A 23,019-nucleotide genomic window follows, 5' to 3' on the forward strand; every position below is an offset into this window, starting at 1 on the left:
AGCTTCCCGGGGCAGCGGCCGCCAACAGCCGGGCGAACGGGCAAATCGCCGATCTCGGAAATGGCGCACGACTTGAATCGTCGGCCCCAAAACCACCGCTTTGTGTCCACGTCCGAGCGAGGAGTTGTGGTCACCAGGCCCCCCCCCCCCCCACCCTAGGTGGCCCCCTCAATAATCAATCACAAAAAGAGGGACAGCCGATTACAGATTTTCTAATCGATCACCCGACCTGCGTTAACTCATCGGTGGGGATGTGGGTGGACAACCACTGGACCCGCTCGCCCACCCACTCACCCACTCACCCATCCCACCCACTCACCCATCCCACCCACCCACCCCACAACCACCATCCCCACCACCACCACCTTATCATCGAGATCTACTCGGCCATCTTGACCCAGTCCCAGCTCTTCTTGCGAGCTCGCTGCATCTCCAGCTCCTCCTTGAGGTTCCGCTTGAAGAATCCCAGCTTTGGGGAGACACGGGGAGTGGGGGTGGAGGGGGAGGAGTGGGGGGCGGAGGGGTGGAGGGGTGGGGGCGGCCGGGGTGAAAGGTCACAGTGTCAGTCAGATCGGGAGTCGCCAGTTTTTTGCGACCGGGGCTCAACTCCTCGCTTGACGTTTTTGTGTAAACGCACGACGTCGGATTTTGACGGCGCAGAGTTTCCCGGGCGCCGCTACCAGGGACGGTTCCCTTCGGGAGAGAAGGTTCCAGACGGTGAGAGTTGACGGGGCAGAGGAAGATGGGGCGACATCGAGAAGACGTGGCGAGAGGTTGCCACCCAGGGCACGATGACAACGACGACGATGATATCGACGACGATAACAACGACGAAGGCGACGATAACGACGATGATGATAACGACGACGACAATAACGATGACGAAGGTGATGCTAACGACGACGATGTAAACTTGTAACACCGCCCTGCCACCGCACGGCATCTGCTCATCGCTCTCGTAGAGAGAGAGAGAGAGGACGACTCGGAGACGCCAGGAAGAGGAACCGCAGATGAGGAGCGGGAAGGCAGCAGCAGCAGCAGCCACGTGGTGAAGATCGGCCACCAGATTACCACCCCCAAGCTCTGCGGTCCTCTATGTATGAAGGTGATATCGGCCCAATTAATGAGCCGTTTGTACGCGTGGGAGGCAGCCGGCTCACCCGGAGGAAAACCCACGCGTGCGAGGGGGCAACGCTGTATGCGGCGCACGAGAGTGCCGCGGCGACCGTCGAGAGAGGCAGAGGAGCCCGGGGAGCGTCGCTGGGAGGCTCCAGACCGGTCGCCGGACGAATGCGATGTCACGAGGTCGCGCGCACCGCACACGCAAAGCGCCGGGCCGCAAATCGACCACAACGACACCCTCGCTGCCGACCTCGTCGAGGAGCCATAAAGCCATCGTCACGTCGACTCAGCTCATCCTCGCGGCGGCGGCGGCTTTTAGCTGCGAGACGTTGAGCAAAGATGGTGGTTGAGCTTCTGCGGCCGTCTGGAACGCGCTCTTCCTTCCGATATTCCGCAGGGAGCTGTGCATTTTAAAATCATCATCTAGATCGACAAACTCATTGCTTTACAACTGCTTGTTGTTGTTGTCGTGTTTAGTTTGTTGTCCTTCCCCCCGCACCTCTGATTAGCGCGGTTGGCTACGTATGGCGCGAAAGAAGTAAAAAATCCGTACGTACACTCGGATGGAGGAGGAATAAGAAGAAGAAGATTATAAAGAATCTCAAGTTTCTCTGAGGACGGTTGGCCGGACACCGACCTTCCAGAGCAGCACGATGAGGAGGATGAGGATGAGGAGGCCGATGATGAGGCTGATGGCGATGATCCAGACGGCGATGAAGCCACGGGGTCTGAGGTCGTGAAGAGCCTCGAACACCACCTGCTCACCCACACGGGCACAGAGACAAAGGTCCCCCGCGTAGTCTCGCGGCCTGTCGGGGCAAGTGCCGTCTTGGCGGGTGGCACGGCACACGACGGGCGGGGTGCCGATGTGTGCACGCTGTAGCGGGTACTCGTTTAAGTCTGAGCCGACCTAGGGGAGGCCCAGGAGCGCGTGCCGTTGGTGGCGTGCGAGGACATTTGCGCACGCGTGCAAAACTGACGGCGGCTCAGCGGCGGAGCGAGCGGCTCGCGATCGGAAGGTCGGTGAGTTCGTGGCGGCGATGGTGGTGATGATGGTGTTGATGGTGGTGATGGCTGTGATAGTGGTGATGGCAGTGATAGCGTCGATGGCAGTGATGGTGACGATAGCGGTGATGGCATTGATGGTGGTGATGGCAGTGATAGTGGTGATGGCATTGATGGTGGTGATGGCATTGATAGTGGTGATGGCGGTGATAGCGTCGATGGTGGTGATGGTGACGATAGTGGTGATGGCAGTGATGGTGACGACAGTGGCGATGGTGACGATAGCGGTGATGGCATTGATGGTGGTGGTGGCGTTGATGGTGGTGGTGGCGTTGATGGTGGTGGTGGTGTTGATGGTGGTGGTGGTGTTGATGGTGGTGGTGGTGTTGATGGTGGTGGTGGTGTTGATGGTGGTGGTGGTGTTGATGGTGGTGGTGGTGTTGATGGTGGTGATGGTGTTGATGGTGGCGATGGTGGTATTGATGGTGGTGATGGTGTTGATGGTGGTGATGGTGTTGATGGTGATGATGGCGGTGATGGTGGTGATGGTGGTGATGGTGTTGATGGTGGTGATGGTGTTGATGGTCGTGATGGTGTTGATGGTGTTGATGGTGTTGATGGTGGTGATGGTGTTGATGGTGGTGATGGTGTTGATGGTGGTGATGGTGGTGATGGTGATGATGGTGGTGATGGTGTTGATGGTGGTGATGGTGGTGATGGTCGTGATGGTGGTGATGGTGATGATGGTGGTGATGGTGTTGATGGTGGTGATGGTGTTGATGGTGGTGATGGTGGTGATGGTGACGATAGTGGTGGTGATGGTGTTGATGGTGATGGTGGTGTTGATGGTGTTGATGGTGGTGATGGTGTTGATGGTGTTGATGGTGTTGATGGTGTTGATGGTGGTGATGGTGTTGATGGTGTTGATGGTGTTGATGGTGTTGATGGTGGTGATGGTGATGATGGTGGTGATGGTGTTGATGGTGTTGATGGTGGTGATGGTGTTGATGGTGACGATAGTGGTGGTGATGGTGGTGATTGTGGTGATGGTGTTGATGGTGGTGATGGTGTTGATGGTGTTGATGGTGGTGATGGTGTTGATGGTGGTGATGGTGTTGATGGTGTTGATGGTGATGATAGTGGTGGTGATGGTGGTGATGGTGTTGATGGTGTTGATGGTGTTGATGGTGTTGATGGTGGTGATGGTGACGATAGTGGTGGTGATGGTGGTGATGGTGTTGATGGTGTTGATGGTGGTGATGGTGGTGATGGTGTTGATGGTGGTGATGGTGTTGATGGTGTTGATGGTGGTGATGGTGTTGATGGGGAGTGGTGATGGTGTTGATGGGGAGTGGTGATGGTGTTGATGGTGTTGATGGTGACGATAGTGGTGGTGATGGTGGTGATGGTGTTGATGGTGGTGATGGTGGTGATGGTGTTGATGGTGGTGATGGTGTTGATGGTGTTGATGGTGGTGATGGTGTTGATGGTGGTGGTGGTGATGGTGGTGATGGTGTTGATGGTGGTGATGGTGTTGATGGTGGTGATGGTGGTGATGGTGTTGATGGTGTTGATGGTGATGGTGTTGATGGTGTTGATGGTGGTGATGGTGGTGATGGTGTTGATGGTGTTGATGGTGAGTGGTGATGGTGTTGATGGTGGTGATGGTGTTGATGGTGGTGATGGTGGTGACGGTGTTGACGGTGGTGATGGTGTTGACGGTGGTGATGGTGGTGATGGTCGTGATGGTGGTGATGGTGATGATGGTGGTGATGGTGATGATGGTGGTGATGGTGTTGATGGTGACGATAGTGGTGGTGATGGTGGTGGTGTTGATGGTGTCGATGGTGGTGATGGTGTTGATGGTGTTGATGGTGGTGATGGTGTTGATGGTGGTGATGGTGACGATAGTGGTGATGGTGTTGATGGTGTTGATGGTGGTGATGGTGTTGATGGTGGTGATGGTGTTGATGGTGTTGATGGTGTTGATTGTGGTGATGGTGTTGATGGTGGTGATGGTGTTGATGGTGTTGATGGTAGTGATGGTGACGATGGTGTTGATGGTGTTGATGGTGGTGATGGTGTTGATGGTGTTGATGGTGGTGATGGTGATGGTGTTGATGGTGGTGATGGTGGTGATGGTGGTGATGGTGTGGTGTTGATGGTGGTGGTGGTGGTGATGGTGATGGTGGTGATGGTGGTGATGGTGTTGATGGTGTTGATGGTGGTGATGGTGTTGATGGTGTTGATGGTGGTGATGGTGTTGATGGTGTTGATGGTGGTGATGGTGTTGATGGTGTTGATGGTGGTGATGGTGTTGATGGTGTTGATGGTGGTGATGGTGTTGATGGTGACGATAGTGGTGGTGATGGTGGTGATGGTGGTGATGGTGGTGATGGTGGTGATGGTGACGATAGTGGTGATGGTGTTGATGGTGTTGATGGTGTTGATGGTGGTGATGGTGTCGATGGTGGTGATGGTGTTGATAGTGGTGATGGTGTTGATGGTGTTGATGGTGTTGATGGTGACGATAGTGGTGATGGTGTTGATGGTGTTGATGGTGTTGATGGTGGTGATGGTGGTGATGGTGTTGATGGTGGTGATGGTGTTGATGGTGTTGATGGTGGTGATGGTGTTGATGGTGGTGGTCTTGATGGTGGTGATGGTGTCGATGGTGGTGATGGTGTTGATAGTGGTGATGGTGTTGATGGTGTTGATGGTGTTGATGGTGGTGATGGTGTTGATGGTGTTGATGATGATGGTGGTGATGGTGGTGATGCTGATGATGGTGGTGATGGTGGTGATGGTGTTGATGGTGGTGATGGTGTTGATGGTGTTGATGGTGGTGATGGTGGTGATGGTGTTGATGGTGGTGGTGGTGATGGTGGTGATGGTGTTGATGGTGGTGATGGTATTGATGGTGGTGATGGTGGTGATGGTGTTGATGGTGTTGATGTTGATGGTGTTGATGGTGTTGATGGTGGTGATGGTGGTGATGGTGTTGATGGTGTTGATGGTGATGGTGGTGATGGTGGTGATGCTGATGATGGTGGTGATGGTGTTGATGGTGGTGATGGTGGTGATGGTGGTGATGGTGTTGATGGTGGTGATGGTGGTGATGGTGTTGATGGTGGTGGTGGTGATGGTGGTGATGGTGTTGATGGTGGTGATGGTGGTGATGGTGTTGATGGTGGTGATGGTGGTGATGGTGTTGATGGTGTTGATGGTGGTGGTGTTGATGGTGGTGATGGTGTTGATGGTGGTGATGGTGGTGATGGTGTTGATGGTGGTGATGGTGGTGATGGTGGTGATGGTGTTGATGGTGGTGGTGGTGATGGTGGTGATGGCATTGACAGTGGTGATGGCGTCGATGGTGGTGATGGTGACGATAGCGGTGGTGGTGTTGATGGTGGTGATGGTGGTGATGGTGTTGGTGGTGTTGGTGGTGGTGATAGTGGTGGTGGTGTTGATGGTGTTGATGGTGTTGATGGTGGTGTTGATGGTTTTGATGGTGGTGGTGTTGATGGTGGTGATGGTGGTGATGGTGTTGATGGTGGTGGTGTCTCACCGCGATGGTCCCCGGCGCGCCGGTGGAGAGCTCCACCACTCGGTCCGAGTGCGGCACGCGGAGTTCGGCACGCGCCGAGAACTGGATCACCGAGGAGCTCTCCTGCACAGGCACAGGCAAAGGCACCCCGGTTAGCCCACACATGCTGCTGGGGCAAGGGCAGCTCGCGAGCCGCGGCGCGGCCAGAACCACGCCCGCCTTTGTCTCCCCCATTGCCGACGTTGAACTTACAAGGCGGGCCAGGTACTCGGGGGGCAGGTGGGGGGAAAGGGGGGGCCAGGTGGGTGACTGGGCGTGGGGGGGGGTACGTCGGCGGGGGGGGGGTGGTCCGGGTGGGGGGGACGTGGCGGGGGGTCCGGGTGGGGGGGAGGGGGGATGTGGGGGGGGTGGTCCGGGTGGGGGGGAGGGGGGATGTGGGGGGGGGGTCCTGGTGGGGGGGAGGGGGGATGTGGGGGGGGCAGGTGGGGGCGAGGGGGGGCTACCTGCTGCAGGATGTCGGTGTTGAGCAGCGCCTTGACGCTGACACTGGGCGTCTCCCCCGGGGCGAAGGGTCCCAGCTCGCAGCGCACCGACACGCAGCCCTCCGGCCACGACGCGCAGTCCTACCCACAATGCAGCGCCGTTTACCCACAATCCCCCGTACGCGGCCGCGGGCAGCCACCGGCGATGACGTTGTGCCAAGCTAGGTGCACTTTGCGCGTGCGTGTACCGGCCTTAACAGGCTGCAGGTACAAGTGCTGTTAGCGAGCACCTACGAAGGCCTGGCACGGCACACGAGGGGTGGGCGATGCTTACACGCCACATCAGGTACTCATTTATGGGTGATTTTGGCCATGAGCGGGAATCAAACTCGGGTCGCCAGGTTCGTAGCGCAGTGCGCTAACCGCTATACTACCGCTCCCCACACACACACGGACACACACACGGACACAACAACAACAACTGCCATTCGCTACTAAGTGGCGGTGACGTCACCACGACGCTTGTGCCAGGCCAAGTGCACCTTGAGGCCACGTGAAGTGTCGAACACCCGCTGGCAGGAGGTCACGGGGCAGACCCAGCAGGTGCCACTGGTCGACTGACCGAGATGACCGAGATGACTGGCTGATGCACCACCCGTGCCCCCTACTGTACCAACTTGCTGTGCTTTAGCCACCCAGCGCTCCGCTCGTTGTTGTGAGCGTCGCTCCTCTGCCCTCCGTTGTTGTTGGAGGGCGACTGCCTCCAACTGCCCAGTAGCGTCCTTCACGAGCCTCCTCCACTGAGGCCGATTTTGACACCGCTGGTACCAGTCAACGGCAAGTCCACTCAGCTCCACGTCCTCCTGTACCACATCACTTCATCTCTTCTCTTGCCCGTGCTGCATCCGTTTAGCCCCCTCGATCCGGCTGAAGAAAAGCTGTTTAGGCATGCGGTGGCTGGGCATGCGGGCTACATGACCCAGCCAACGCAGCCTTGCCTGCCAGAGGAGCTCACCGATGGCACTTTGCCCAGATCTTTCAAGGATTTGTGAGCTCCTCACACAATCCTGCCTGGTTAAACCCAGGATGGATCGTAGGCAGGCCAGCCTAAATGTTTACAACCGGCGAAGATGCTCCATTAGGGGGGTCCACGTTTCGCAAGCGTAGAGAAGGGAGGGAATGACTGTGGCCGAGAAGACCTGAAGCTTCGTGCGGAGCGACAGACCAGGTAGCTTCCACACAGCGTTACGCAACCGGTGAAAAGATATTGCCGCTCGACTGATTCGGAGTGAGACCTCTGCTGTTAAACTGGAGCCGGTCATAAGCACACTGCCCAGGTATGGGAAACTCTCCACTCTCTCCACTACTACCCCATCACCGATTGGCAGTTGTGGGGGTGGAGTGTCCGATGGTACAAAATACCCAGGCAGGTGCTTAGTTTTGGTGGGACTGATGGTAAGGCCCCACCTCTTAGTGGCACGCTCCAGTCTCAGCAGCAGCGTCTCCAACTCCTCTTCTGAATGATCAGCTATTACCAAATCATCGGCACACGGACACACACACACCGACACACACACACACAGACGCCCACTCACCAGCACCGTGCGGCCACTCTTGCTGAAGAAGCTGAACAGCTGGTAGACGCTCTCGCCACTGTGCTCGGGCGACACGCACTCGGCCCCCAGCGCCGGGGCGGAGCACGACCCCCCCCCACCCCCCGGGGACACCTGCACAGCCGGGGGGCACGGGGCGGCGGGGATCGTGAGCGCCGCAGAGTCTCCGTGGAGACAACGACCATGCTGACGACGACGATGATTGTGGTGACGCTGCTGATAGTGCCGATGATGATAACGCTGATGATGATGATGATAACGCTGATGATGATGATGATAACGCTGATGATGATAATGCTGATGATGATGATAACGCTGATGAGGATTGTGATGATAGAATAATGATGATGATAATGCTGATGATGGTAACGCTGATGATGATGATGCCGCTGCTGCTGCTGATGATGATAACGCCGCTGCTGCTGCTGCTGTGCTCACCTGCACCTCGTGCAGCTGCAGGGCGTGCGGCCCCTCGGGGTGCAGGCGAGACGGGATGAGCACCTCGAGAAAGGCCCCAGGGGCCCGACTGGGGCCCAGGTTCAATGCCTGCGAGGGCCCAGACACGGGGGACACCACGGAGGGTATGGGGTCACGGGAGGTCACGGGGGGGTCACGGGGGGGTCACGGGGGGTCACGGCGGGGGACACCATCGCGTGGACTCCGCTAATCCTCCCCGCGGCCATTGAAGGCGCTCACCGCATCGTCATCGCGGGGCACTTTCAGACAAGCTCCCGCGGTCGTCTGGACTGAGTGGGTGCGGACAGATTGCCGGCCCGAATGCGTTGCTGAGAGCTGGGCCACAAATCGAGCACAACACGTCGCTGCCGATCTCGTCAAGGAGTCATCAACCATCGTCACGCAAAGTCCGGCTTTTGGTGAACCGTCGAGCAAAGACAACGGACATCGGCGCTTTCAGACGCGCTTCTGCGGCCGTCTGGAACGCTCTTCCCTTCCGATATGAGGAAGCCGCTGGGAGCTGCGTGCACTTTTAAATCATCGTCTAAATTGAGAAACTCACTCCTTTTGTGTTTAGGTTGTTGTCATTCCCCCGCACCTCCGATGAGCAGGGTTGGCTACGTACGGTGCGAAAGAAGTTCAACGCACGTACACACATGGGGGACGTCGATACAGAGGCATGGAGATGTTGGGACATGGGGACACGGGGGAGACGGGGTCAAAGGGACACCAGGACACGGGGTCATGGGGACATTGATACACAGAGACAGAGCGACAGGGAGACACGGGGACATGGGGTCTTGAGTTGAAAAACACGGGGACATGGGGACGTAGAGACATGGAGACACGGGGACACGGGGACATGGGGACATGGGGACGTAGAGACATGGAGACACGGGGACATGGGGACATGAGGACATGGGGATACGGGGACATGGCTACAACACGGGGACATGGAGACGTAGAGACACGGGGACATGAGGACATGGGGACATGGCTACAACACGGGGACACGGGTGCCCACACCCGGACGATCACACCTTCCTAAAGCAGGTGAGCGGCTCACCCAGGTGAGTTACTAGAGCTCACCAGGTGAGGGTGAGTGGCTCACCCAGGTGAGGTACTAGAGCTCACCAGGTGAGGGTGAGTCGGCTCACCAGGTGAGGGTGAGTCGGCTCACCAGGTGAGGGTGAGTCGACTCACCCAGGTGAGGTACAAGAGCTCACCAGGTGAGGGTGATTCGGCTCACCAGGTGAGGATGATTCGGCTCACCAGGTGAGGGTGAGCGGCTCACCCAGGTGAGGTACAAGAACTCACCAGGTGAGGGTGAGCGGCTCACCAGGTGAGGGTGATTCGGCTCACCAGGTAAGGGTGAGCGGCTCACCTGGAAGGTGAAGTACAAGAGTTCACCAGGTTGTGGGTGAGCGGCTCACCAGGTGAGGTACAAGAGGTGAGCTCACCAGGTGAGGGTGAGCGGCTCACCAGGTGAGGTACAAGAGGTGAGCTCACCAGGTGAGGGTGAGTCGGCTCACCTGGAATGTGAAGTTGAGCCACTGGAAGTGGCACGGCTGGCCGGGCAGAGCGACGGCCTCGCGGTCCGACGCGTCGCCCCCGTACAGGATCGACGTCTGAGACACCGAGCTGCACTCATGCACAGCAGCAGCATCACCAGCAGAAGCATCATCATCAGCAGCATCAGCATCATCAGTATCATCATCACCAGCAGAAGCATCAGCATCATCAGCAGCATCATCAGCAGCAACATCACGAGGAGCAGCAGCAGCATCATCATCATCTGCATCATCATCAGCAGCATCATCACCAGCAGCAACATCAGCTGCAGCATCATCATCATCTGCATCATCAGCAGCATCATCATCGGCATCATCAGCAGCATCATCACCAGCAGCATCATCACCAGCAGCAGCACCAGCAGCAGCACCAGCAGCAGCATCATCAGCATGTAGTGAGAGAGCTTCCGCGGATGTCTACAGACACGGGGTGTGTGGTGAGGGAGCTTCCGCGGATGTCTACAGACACGGGGTGTGTGGTGAGGGAGCTTCCGCGGATGTCTACAGACACGGGGTGTGTGGTGAGGGAGCTTCCGCGGATGTCTACAGACACGGGGTGTGTGGTGAGGGAGCTTCCGCGGATGTCTACCGACCCGTGCAGGGTGGTGTCCACCTCGTAGCGGAGGGGGATGGACAGCAGCTCGTGGTTGTCGCCCAGGGTCTCGTTGTGCTCGATGTTCTGACTGAGAAGAGGAGAGAAGAAACTCCTCATAGCAGGCTCATAGCAGGCTCATAGCAGGCTCGCGGCAGCCCACACGTACACACAGCTGGATAGATGACGCACACACGGAAGATGAGCGCCAGGCGGGTGACCACGAGGGGTGGTGGGCACACCGCGTGGGTAGCTGGGGTGGTCGGCACACCGCGTGGGTAGCTGGGGTGGTGGTGGGCACCTCACCTGGTGATCTGAGCGCTGAACTCGAGCAGATCGTCCTCGCCGCTCAGCTGGCTGCTGTCGAACAGCACGCTCACCTCGCGCTGAGGCACACCACAGCGTCATACCACACAGCGTCACACACCACACACCATGCAGTCACACACCACACACCATGCAGTCACACACCACAGCGTCACACAGCACAGCATCACACACCACACCGTCACACACCACACCGTCACACACCACACTGTCACACACCACACACCACGTCGTCACACACCACACCATCACACACGACACCGTCACACACCACGCCGTCACACACCACACACCGCACACCACAGCATCACACACCACACCGTCACACCACAGCGTCACACACCACACCACACCACACCGTCACACACCACACCATCACACCACACACCACACCGTCACACACCACACACCACGCCGTCACACACCATACCATCACACACCACACACCATCACACACCACACCGTCACACACCACACACCACGCCGTCACACACCATACCATCACACACCACACACCATCACACACCACACCGTCACACACCACACACCACGCCGTCAAACACCATACCATCACACACCACACACCATCACACACCACACCGTCACACACCACACACCACACCGTCACACACCACACCATCACACACCACGCCGTCACACACCACACCATCACACACCACACCATCACACACCACACCATCACACACCACACCATCACACACCACACCATCACACCCCACACCATCACACACCACACCATCACACACCACACCATCACACACCACACCATCACACACCACACCATCACACACCACGCCGTCACACGCCACACCATCACACACCACACCATCACACACCACACCATCACACACCACACCATCACACACCACACCATCACACACCACACCATCACACACCACACCATCACACACCACACCATCACACACCACACCATCACACACCACGCCGTCACACGCCACACCATCACACACCACACACCACGCGTGACCCACACCTCACACGTGACCCACACCTCACGTGACCCACATCTCACGTGACACACACCTCACGTGACCCACACCTCACACGTGACCCACACCACACGTGACCCACACCTCACACGTGACCCACACCTCACACGTGACCCACACCACACGTGACCCACACCTCACACGTGACCCACACCTCACGTGACCCACATCTCACGTGACACACACCTCACGTGACCCACACCTCACGTGACCCACAACTCACGTGACCCACACCACACGTGACCCACACCACACGTGACCCACACCTCACGTGACCCACCCCACACGTGACCCACACCTCACGTGACCCACACCACACGTGACCCACACCACACGTGACCCACACCACACGTGACCCACACCACACGTGACCCACGCCTCACGTGACCCACACCTCACGTGACCCACACCTCACGTGACCCACACCACACGTGACCCACACCTCACGTGACCCACACCTCACGTGACCCACACCTCACGTGACCCACACCTCACGTGACCCACACCACACGTGACCCACACCTCACGTGACCCACACCACACGTGACCCACACCACACGTGACCCACACCTCACGTGACGCACACCCCACGTGACCCACACCTCACGTGACCCACACCTCACGTGACCCACACCTCACGTGACCCACACCTCACGTGACCCACACCACACGTGACCCACACCTCACGTGACCCACGCCACACGTGACCCACACCTCACGTGACCCACACCTCACGTGACGCACACCCCACGTGACCCACACCTCACGTGACCCACACCACACGTGACCCACACCTCACGTGACCCACACCTCACGTGACGCACACCCCACGTGACCCACACCGCACGGTGACCCACACCTCACACGTGACCCACACGTGACCCACACCCCACGTGACCCACACCCCACGTGACCCACACCCCACGTGACCCACACCTCACGTGACCCACACCCCACGTGACGCACACCCCACGTGACCCACACCTCACGTGACCGACACCTCACGTGACCCACACCCCACGTGACCCACACCCCACGTGACCCACACCCCACGTGACCCCCACCCCACGTGACCCACACCCCACGTGACCCACACCTTGGTGTGAGACTTGAGGAAGGGGAACCCCACGCTGCACTGCAGCAAAGTCCCCTCCAGCACCTCACAGCTCAGCGCCTTCTCCTCCTCCTGCACACAAAGACAAAGGTCCCCCGTGTAGCCTCAACGGACTGTAGGGGCAAGTGCGGTTCGCGAGTAGCACCTGTGAAGGCCGGCACGGCACACAGGGGGAGTCGGTGGTCGACACCACGCCCGGCCGCCTTTGTCTCCCCAGTGGCGATGTTTACTGCACACTGCACCGTGGTACTCATTTGAGGCCGAGCCGACCTAGGGAAGGCCTCCGACCGGTTCAGATAATCGTCACCGCTGTTGGCCGTCAACGGGAATCGAACTCGGGTCGCCGGGTTCGTAGCGCTGCGTAGCGCCGACCGCTGCGCCACCGCTCCCCTCACACTCCCTCACACTCCCCACACTCCCTCACACTCCCTCACACTCCCACACACTCCCCCTCACGCGTCGCGACGTGGCACCTGTCGCTCAGTGACCGCGACGTCAATTTTTCCCGAACAAAAAAATCATCCAGCAGTGGGTAGAGCACGGCCGAAGACGGCGGTGGCGGCGACGGCGAGGAGGAGGAGGACGATGAGGAGGTGGCGGCGCGGGGCGGGGCTCACCGTGTCCCAGGCGTTGACGAGGAAGAGACGCGGGTGGAAGTGGAGGTGCAGCGTGGGGTCGAAGGCGTCCTCCCCCACGTTGGCCAGGCTCAGGTTGACGCGCAGCGAGCGCACCTCGCCCACCACCAGGTAGGGGCGGTCAGACAGCGGCCTGCGGGCACGCACGCACACACACGCACGCACACGCACGCACACACACGCACACAGACACACGCACACACACGCACACAGACACGCACACACACGCACACAGACACGCACACACGCACACAGACACACGCACACAGACACGCACACACACGCACACACGCACGCACACACTCACACACAGACACATGCGCACGCACACACACGCGCACACGCACGCACACACACGCACACATGCGCACGCACACACACGCGCACGCATGCACACAGACACACGCACACAGACACACGAACGCAGACACGCACACAGACGCACGCACACACACGCACACAGACACACGCACACACACGCACACAGACACACGCACACACACGCACACAGACACACGCACACACACGCACACAGACACGCACACACGCACACACGCACACACTCACACACAGACACATGCGCACGCACACACACGCGCACACGCACGCACACACACGCACACATGCGCACGCACACACACGCGCACGCATGCACACAGACACACGCACACAGACACACGAACGCAGACACGCACACAGACGCACGCACACACACGTGCACGCACGCAGACACAAAGACAAAGATTCCCGTATAGCCTTAACAGACTGTTGGGGCAAGTGCTGTTAGCGAGCACCTATGAAGGCCGGAACGGTACACGATGGGGTGGGTGGCCAGCATCACGCCCGACCACCTTTGTCTCCCCAGTGGCGATGTTTACACACCACACCAGGTACTCATTTGAGGCTGAGCCGACCTAGGGGACGCCCAAGACCGGTTTAGATAATCGTCACTGGTGTTGGCTGTGAGCAGGAATGTAACCCGGGTCGCCAGGTTCATAGCGCAGCGCGCTATCCGCTACACTACCACTCCCCACACACGCACACGTACACACACTCACACACACGCACACGTACACACACACACAGACACGGACGCGCATACATGGCCCGCCACCACTGCCGTCGTCATCATCATTGACGTCATCATCGCCCTCACCATCATCACCGTCATTATCACCCTCACCATTATCACCATCATCATCACCCTCACCATCATCACCGTCATCATCCCCCTCACCATTATCACCATCATCATCACCCTCACCATTTTCACCGTCATCATCGTCATCACCGTCATCATCATCATCATCACTGTCGTCGCCGCCGTTGTCGCCATCCTCATCATCGTCATTGTCATCATCGCCCTCGTCATCGTCCTCATCATCTGGACGACTGTAGCGTCGCGTGCAGCAAACACGGATTACGACTCAACCCCCCCTCGTCACCGCGGCGGCCCCCGGCGCGGCTGTCGCCACCGGCGTCATCAAACGTGGCCGTCGTGGGCGAGAGGGCGGCGGTGGTGCGCTGTGCGGCGCACGCACCTGGGCAGCACCAGGGTCCCGTTCACTCGGAGGTCCGCCGGGCACACGTCGGTGTGGCAGTTCCTCTCAAACTTTGTCTACACACACAGACGCACACAGACACACGCACACACAGACACACACAGACACACGCAGACACACACACAGACACACACAGACACACACAGACACAAGCACGCACACCGACACACGCACGCACACAGACATACACACAGACACACGCACACACACAGACACACGCACACACACGCACAGACACACACACAGACACACACACAGACACACGCACACACACAGACACACGCACACAGACGCACACAGACACACGCACACACAGACACACGCAGACACACACACAGACACACACAGACACAAGCACGCACACCGACACATGCACGCACACAGACATACACACAGACACACGCACACACACAGATACACGCACACACAGACACACGCACACACGCATGCTTGACAACAACAATAACCGCCATTCGCCACATATTGGCAGTGACGTCACCACGGCGCTTGTGCCAGGCCAGGTGCACTCCGAGGCCAAGTGTTGAAGGCTCGCTGACAGGTCACGGGACAGACCCAGGTGCCGTGGGTTGACGGAGATAACTGGCAGATGTACCAGCTGTGCCCCCTCCGGGGCTAACGTGCTGCCCTGTATCTGCCCGACGCTCCGCTCGTTGTTGTGAGCGTCGCTCCTCTGCCCTCTGCTGTTGCTGGATGGCGACTGCCTCCAACTGCCCAGCAGCAGCGTCCTTCACGAGCCTCCTCCTCCACAAAGGCCGATCTTGACACCGCTGGTACCACTCAGCTCCGCATCCTCCCGCACCGCATTAGTCCAAAGCTTGTGGAATCTGGGATTTGGAAATGTGGGTTTTGGGAATCTAATTTTATAGAGACTCGTATGTTGGGAAATATAGATTTTTAGATTGAGGAATTTGAGTTTTGACCATCTGGGATTTGAGAATCTATGATTTTGAGAAGTTAGTCTTTCAGATTCTGGGATTTGAGAATCTGGGATTTGGAATCTGGGCTCTGAGACGACAGGGATTAGCGATTCGTGAATGTTGTGGTTTCCTCACCGCACTTCTCGCCGAATCCCTGTGTCGCTCCCTCCATCTGATGACAGGTCGCAGCGCGGGGAGGTCATCGTCATCATCGTCACCACCACCACCACCACCGCCATCGCCGGCACCGTCGCTGCCGGTGTTGTTGCCACCCCCGGGGGAGTCGCTCCTCCTCCTCCGGCTGGCGCCGCTCGGCTCGTCTTCCGCCGTTTCCCCGTGCGCCAGCGAGTAGCGGACTTCGAACACCAAGGGCGCAACTACATCGTTCACCTTCCCCTGTGAGACGTGCGGGGGTGGGAGAGAGCATGGGGGTGGTGGAGGGGAAGCCGGGGAGGTCAGGGGTCAGAGAGACGCCGATGACAACGCCGAGTCCGACTCGGGGGTTATGCTGCCCGACCGCGATGAGGAGGCCGGGTTCTCCGCTGTGCGGCGAGCGGATGGTCCTGGCAGGCAGTGAGTTGGTGGGTGGGCAACTCTGTCGGGCGCGTGGTAGCTGGCTTAGTCAAGAGGTGGCAGGTTGGCAGGCAGGCATCTGGGTAGGTGAAGGAGTAAGTATGAATGTGTCGTAACCTTCCACGACCCGACACAGCCAGCGAGGTTTGTCACGTGAACAGCAGGCGCCAGTTAGTTTACTACTTCCGCCCACCGGTGTGTTGGAGAGTAAATCCACAACATTTACAATTTACGACGGGTGGTGGAGGTTTACGACACATTTATACTTACGCGATCTCGCCCAAAAACCTTCATTATGAATAATATAGGTCGCGGAAACCTGATCCGTGTTAAAGAGGTGAGGTTTTTCGTGTGGGTGGCAAGGTGGGTGGAGAGGTGAGTTGCCACAGTAGGGGGCAAAGGTGGTGCATCGCCCAGTCAACCCATGGCACCCGGGTGACATCGCCGCCACTTAGTGGCGGATGGCGGTTGTTGTTGTTGTGGAGGTGAGGCAAGCCGGTATCTGTCTCGGTTCACGAGTGGGCAGGTGGTTTGAGAGGCAGCACAGCAGCAGCAGCAGCAGGGAGCTGCTCGCTCGGTGAGTCACTCGCCTTCACGTAGGCCACGTGCTGCAGGCAGCGCTGCTCGTGGATGGCGAGGCGCACCGAGCCTGGCACGGAGCTCGCTCCCTCGGCGCTCTCCAGCGAGAGCCGCACGGGGAGCCCCGAGTGCTGCTTCACCGAGTCGGCGATCAGCTCGTACCGCATGTCTAAACAACAACAACATCAACAACATCAACAACATCAACAACATCAACAACATCAACAACATCAACAACATCAACAACATCAACGGTGGAACTCTAGAGGGCACGATAGACTCTCGCTTGCACGCTCCGGAGTGAACGCGTGGGATGACGAGTGGGTGAGTGAGATGGTGAGTGGGTGAGTGAAATGGTGAGTGGGATGACGAGTGGGTGAGTGAGATGGTGAGTGGGTGAGTGAGATGGTGAGTGGGATGACGAGTGGGTGAGTGAGGTGACGAGTGGGTGAGTGAGATGGTGAGTGGGATGACGAGTGGGTGAGTGAGGTGGTGAGTGGGTGAGTGAGAGGGTGAGTGAGATGGTGAATGGGTGAGTGAGGTGGTGAGTGAGTGAGTGAGATGGTGAGTGAGATGGTGAGTGGGTGAGTGAGATGGTGAGTGGGCGAGTGAGATGACGAGTGGGTGAGTGAGATGGTGAGTGGGCGAGTGAGGTGGTGAGTGGGTGAGTGAGATGATGAGTGGGTGAGTGAGATGGTGAGTGGGTGAGTGAGATGGGGAGTGGGTGAGTGAGATTACGAGTGGGTGAGTGAGATGGTGAGTGAGATTACGAGTGGGTGAGTGTCGTGGTGAGTGTCGTGACGAGGGTCGTCGTGGTGAGTGTCGTGGTGAGTGTCGTGGTGAGTGTCGTGGTGAATGTCGTGGTGAGTGCCGTGGTGAGTGCCGTGGTGAGGGCTGCGTCTGAGGTGGGCCTTGCCGAGGCTGTGAGCGAGGCCGGGCCCCGAGTAGGAGAAGCAGACGGAGGCCGGGAAGCAGTGGGCCCCACGGCCCCCACGGCCGCACCCCGGGCCCGTCACGTTGATCCCTCGCGGCAGCACCACGGAGGCCGAGACGTCCACCACGGGACGAGCCCTGGGGAAGACACGAGGTGGACACGGGGTGGACACGGGGTGGACACGAGGTGGACACGGGGTGGACACGAGGTGGACACGGGGTGGACACGGGGCGGGGGGGGGACAAGGGGTGAACACGGGGCGGACACGGCGGGGGATATGGGGGGGGGGTGGACACGGTTGGGAGAGACACGATCACAGGTTGTTCAGGTTTTGTCAGGGTCATACAAGGCCAGTCCAGGGTCAATATATTGTATGTGTGTTGGGTCTGGTCAAGGTGCCAGGTCATGGGGAGGGTCAAGGCAAGGCTATTTACCTGATCAGCACGGCTGCATTTGAACCATAGGCTCCGACCGTGAGGTCTGCAGAGACAACGATATTTTTAGAAACAGCTGTGATGGCGTCAAAAAGAGCCACCCACGAAAATCGCCAGCACACATTCATCATCATCATCAACAACCATTCACCACTAAGTGGCGGTGATGTCACCATAGCGCTTGTGCCAGGCCATGTGCACTTTAATGCCACGTGTAGTGTCGAACGCCTGCTGGAAGGAGGTCACGGGACAGACCCAGGTGCCATGGGTTGACTGACTGAGATGACTAGCTGATGCACCACCTGTGCCCCCCTACTATGCCAACTTGCTGTGTTTTAGACACCCACCGCTCCGCTCAGTGTTGTGAGCGTCGCTCCTCTGACCTCCGTTGTTGTTGGAGGGCGACTGCCTCCAACTGCCCAGTAGCGTCATTCATAAGCCTCCTCCATACAGGCCGATCTTGACACCGCTGGTACTAGTCATTGGCAAGTCCACTCAGCTTCATGTCCTCTTGTATCACATCACTCCATCTCCTCTCTAGCCCATACAACGCCCATTTAGCCATCTCTATCCGGTCGAACAAAAGCTATTTAGGCATGCGGTGGCTGGGCAGCCTTGCCTGCCGGAGGAGCTCACTGATGGGACTTTGTCTTGATCTTTCAGTAATTTGTGAGCTCCTCACACAATCCAGCTTGATTAATCCCAGGATGGATCGTAAGCAGGCCAGCCTAAATGTTCTAATCAGCGAAGATGTTTCATTAGGAGGGTCCACTTTTTGCAAGCATAGAGAAGGGAGTGCATGACCATGGCCGAGAAGACCCGAAGGTTTGTGCGAAGCAACAAACCGGGTAGTTTCAATGCAGCATTACACTACCGATGAAAATATAATGCTGCTTGACTGATTCGGAGTGAGACTTCTATTGTCAAACCGGAGCTGGTTATAAGCACACAGCCCAGGTATGGAAAACTCTCCACTCTCTCCAGAACTGCCCCATCACCAAAGGGGATTGTGGGGGTGGAGTGTTTGATGGCACAACATATCCACGCAGGGGCTTAGTTTTGATGGGGCTGATGGTAAGGTCCAGATCATCAGCATGCATAACATGGTTGACCAATAGAAAGCCATCCCTTAACCGCACCCAGGCATCGATCAGCCTCCCATTCTATTTGTACCAGATGGAGATTCCTCCAGTACAGCCATAGAGGGCTTCACAAACTACGTGGTCGAAAAAGATGTTAAATAATGTGGGAGCCAAAAGACATTCCTTTCGCACCCCAAGGTGAACAGGGAATGGCTCCGACTCCCGGCCATGCAGTTTTACCCAGGACTGCCCACCATCTTGAATGGCCTGAATGATTGTGAGCAGAGACTCCGAAAGCACAAAGAAAACAAACCAGAGCCCAGGCCTACTGATGGTATCATAGGCCTTGACCAGGTCAATAAAGCAAAGATGTAGGTGTTGTTGGAATTCCCCACACCTCTGCTGTAGCAAACGGACAGAAAATATGGCATCTGTGCAGGACCACCCTGGCCTGAAACCACATTGGGGCCTGAAACCACATTGGGGCTCTGCAAGCCTCTCCTCAGCATGCCTAGCAAGGTGATGTTGAACACTCCTTGCCAGGACCTTTCCCGGCACACTGAGGAGTGAGAACCCCTATAGTTTTTACAGTCTGTACGGTCCCCCTTTTTAAACAGGGGGACAACCAGGGCATCCTTCCAATCCCATGGAATCTGTCCAGTGGTCCAGACTGTTATTATGATGTCATACAGTGCAGTCTGTGCAAAACGTCAACCTCTCTCAGCATTTCGCTTTGGGAGGTCATCTCTGCCCGGTGCTTTTCCTGGTCTCAGACTCTGGATCGCCTTCTGTACTTCCTCAACAGATGTCACTTCAGCCAGCCACTCCAGGGGGTGACTACTTCTTACAATATTTGAGGCACTGCAGCCTCAGCAGGGTCATCTCCACTTTGCCAAATGATGTTTTCCATGCTGAGAGGTTTCTCTTCCCCAAGACTTCACATAAATGCTCAGCCAATCTGCAAACCTGTTCCTGGGGGTCGGAGATCAGATCACCTTTCTTTCTCCTCATGATGGTGTGGCACTGCAAGTTTGATGGAGTTAAAGATAGATTTGCGATCGCGGGCTGCTGAGGCAGACCTCATCTCCTCAGAAAACTTCGACCACCACCCATCATTACCGCGCCGCATGGCTCTCCAAGCCTCCGAGTGAAAGGTGCGGTAAGCCTCCTCATTCTCCAACGTGGGATGCTGTACACGGTGGGAGTGGGCCTGTCGCTTTTTCTCAGCCAGCTGGAACACCTCCTCCATCTGCTAGGGTATCTGGGGATTTCTGGACCATGTACCCAAAGCAGCTGCAAGTGATGATGAAATTCTCGCTTGCAACTTTTACCAGCTAGTTGAGACCAGGCCACTGTGGGTTTGAATGGGATCCTGCGTGTACATCCACCACCAGAGTGGAAGAATGGCAGGCCCATCTTACAGATGACAAGGCAATATTCAGTGGGCAAATCAGCTCCACGGTAGTTCCTGGTGTCAAGGACATGGGCCCGCAACCGCTGTTCCGTTACCATATAGTCCAGCAGATGTCCGTGCTTGGATCCGGCGTGCATCCACGATGTTGTGTTGATGTGCCAATGCCGGAACAGCGTGTTGGTAATTACAAGCCCATGGGCTGGACAGAATTATAGCAGCCTCCTACCGTTGTTATTGAGCTGATCTGGCCCATGCCTTCAAATCACTCCAGCCCAGGTTTCAGCATCATGACTCACTCGAGCATTGAAGTCACCCAACAGGATGACTCTATCGTGAGGGGCCACGTTAGCCAGCACCTGTGACAGGAGGTCATAGAAGGCATCTGACTCATCGGCCTTGGCCTGCATCCCCCCCACGGATGTTCATCTTCGGTGGGGGCATAAATAACCACAACCACCACTCCTCGCCTTCGGTTGATGGGAATGCGAGCCCATAGTAACCTGGGGCTTACAGATTCCCACACCTCACTGCCACGCTCCAACACCCCCTTCATTCTTTTATTCAGAAGAAGAGCCACTCCCTGTTGTTTGGCAGTCTCCTGCCTTGAGTAGAGGACTGTCCACCCCTCATGGTGACTGGAGCCAGAGCCGGTCCACCGGACCTCCTTAATACCGCAGAGATCCAGGCGGTACCGGTCCAGCTCCCGACAAAGTGGCAGCCTCTCCTCCGTAGCTAGCGTTCGAACATTCCAGGTGGCCACTCGCAGTGGCTTTTTGCACACACGCTTGCGTATGAATGCGGCGAGCTTGGAGGGCAACTACTTGCCCCAGATGTGGACAAAGCAGCTGCAGGCGATGATTACTTTGCTCACACAGACAAAGATCCCACGCTCCCCATACAGACTGTGAGGGCACGTGTTGTTAGCGAGCAGCACCGATGACGGCCAGCACGGCACACGAGTGGGTGGTGTCACCAGCACCACGCCTGGACCGCCTTTGTCTCCCCAACACCGCACAAGATATTTATTGAGTCTAAGTTGACCTAGGGGAGGTCCAGGACCGGTTCAGATAACCGTCACTGGTGTTGGGCCTGAGAGGGCATCGAACTCGGGGTCAGCGGGTTCAGAGCGTGGCGTAATAACAACCACAATCACCACTCCCCATGCACAAAGACAAAGATCCCCCGTATAGCCTTAACAGACTGTAGGGGCAAGTGCTGGTAGCGAGCAGCTATAAAGGCCGGCACGGCACACGAGGGGGTGGGTGGCCAACACCACGCTCGGCCGCCTTTGTTTCCCTAGTGACGACGTTTACACATCACACCAGGTACTCATTTGAGGCTGAGTCGACCTAGGGGAGGCCCAGGACCGGTTCAGATAGTCGTCACCGGTGTTGGCCGTGAGCGGAAATCGAACCCGGGTCGCCAGGTTCGTAGCGCAGCGCGCTAACCGCTACACCACCGCTCCCCTACACATATACGTACAGACACACACGCACACACACGTACACACACGCACACACACACGTACAGACACGCACACACACACGTACAGACACGTACACACACACGTACACACACACGCACACACAGACACGCACACACACACACACGCACACACACGTACACACACAGACACGAGCACCCGCACACACACGCACACACACGTACACACACACACGTATACATACGCACACACAGGCACACACAGGCACACACAGACACGAGCACACGCACACACACGCACACACACGTACACACACACACGTATACACACACACACACAGGCACACAGGCACACACAGACACGAGCACACGGACACACACGCACACACACGTACACACACACACGTATATACACACACACACACACAGGCACACACAGGCACACACAGACATCCGCACACAGCGTCACCTGCGAAGCCATTGTCATCCAGGTCGAGTCCACCTGCCAGGGACTGGCCGAACATCCGCAGGGAGGGGTGGATGCCTCGACCGCTGATCCTCTGTT

The 23,019-nt window shown here is 57.4% G+C and overlaps 1 protein-coding gene across 3 annotated transcripts in view; it reads right to left on the reverse strand.

Moving 5' to 3' along the window:
* Positions 1-346: 346 nt before the first annotated feature.
* Positions 347-23,019, reverse strand: part of LOC133358197 (integrin alpha-9-like) — a 39,406-nt gene continuing 16,733 nt past the window's right edge. For 2 of the 3 annotated variants that reach the window (XM_061576423.1, XM_061576424.1), the window contains 17 exons: positions 22,924-23,014; positions 18,516-18,561; positions 18,064-18,218; positions 17,159-17,316; positions 16,131-16,391; positions 15,037-15,113; positions 13,478-13,628; positions 12,843-12,932; positions 10,695-10,774; positions 10,390-10,479; positions 9,758-9,866; positions 8,208-8,315; positions 7,752-7,883; positions 6,178-6,297; positions 5,696-5,797; positions 1,760-1,879; positions 347-469 (listed from right to left, as the gene is read on the reverse strand). In XM_061576423.1, the coding sequence (XP_061432407.1) occupies positions 380-469; positions 1,760-1,879; positions 5,696-5,797; positions 6,178-6,297; positions 7,752-7,883; positions 8,208-8,315; positions 9,758-9,866; positions 10,390-10,479; positions 10,695-10,774; positions 12,843-12,932; positions 13,478-13,628; positions 15,037-15,113; positions 16,131-16,391; positions 17,159-17,316; positions 18,064-18,218; positions 18,516-18,561; positions 22,924-23,014 (1,980 nt within the window). In that variant the 3' untranslated portion in view covers positions 347-379. Of the gene's footprint in view, positions 470-1,759; positions 1,880-5,695; positions 5,798-6,177; positions 6,298-7,751; positions 7,884-8,207; positions 8,316-9,757; positions 9,867-10,389; positions 10,480-10,694; positions 10,775-12,842; positions 12,933-13,477; positions 13,629-15,036; positions 15,114-15,158; positions 15,903-16,130; positions 16,392-17,158; positions 17,317-18,063; positions 18,219-18,515; positions 18,562-22,923; positions 23,015-23,019 lie in introns of those variants that run through there. The other variant, XM_061576425.1, reaches the window with a different exon arrangement.

This window comes from Lethenteron reissneri, chromosome 61, assembly GCF_015708825.2.
Source record: "Lethenteron reissneri isolate LAM-NWPU_2019-01 chromosome 61, ASM1570882v1, whole genome shotgun sequence".
NCBI classification, from domain to species: domain Eukaryota; kingdom Metazoa; phylum Chordata; class Hyperoartia; order Petromyzontiformes; family Petromyzontidae; genus Lethenteron; species Lethenteron reissneri.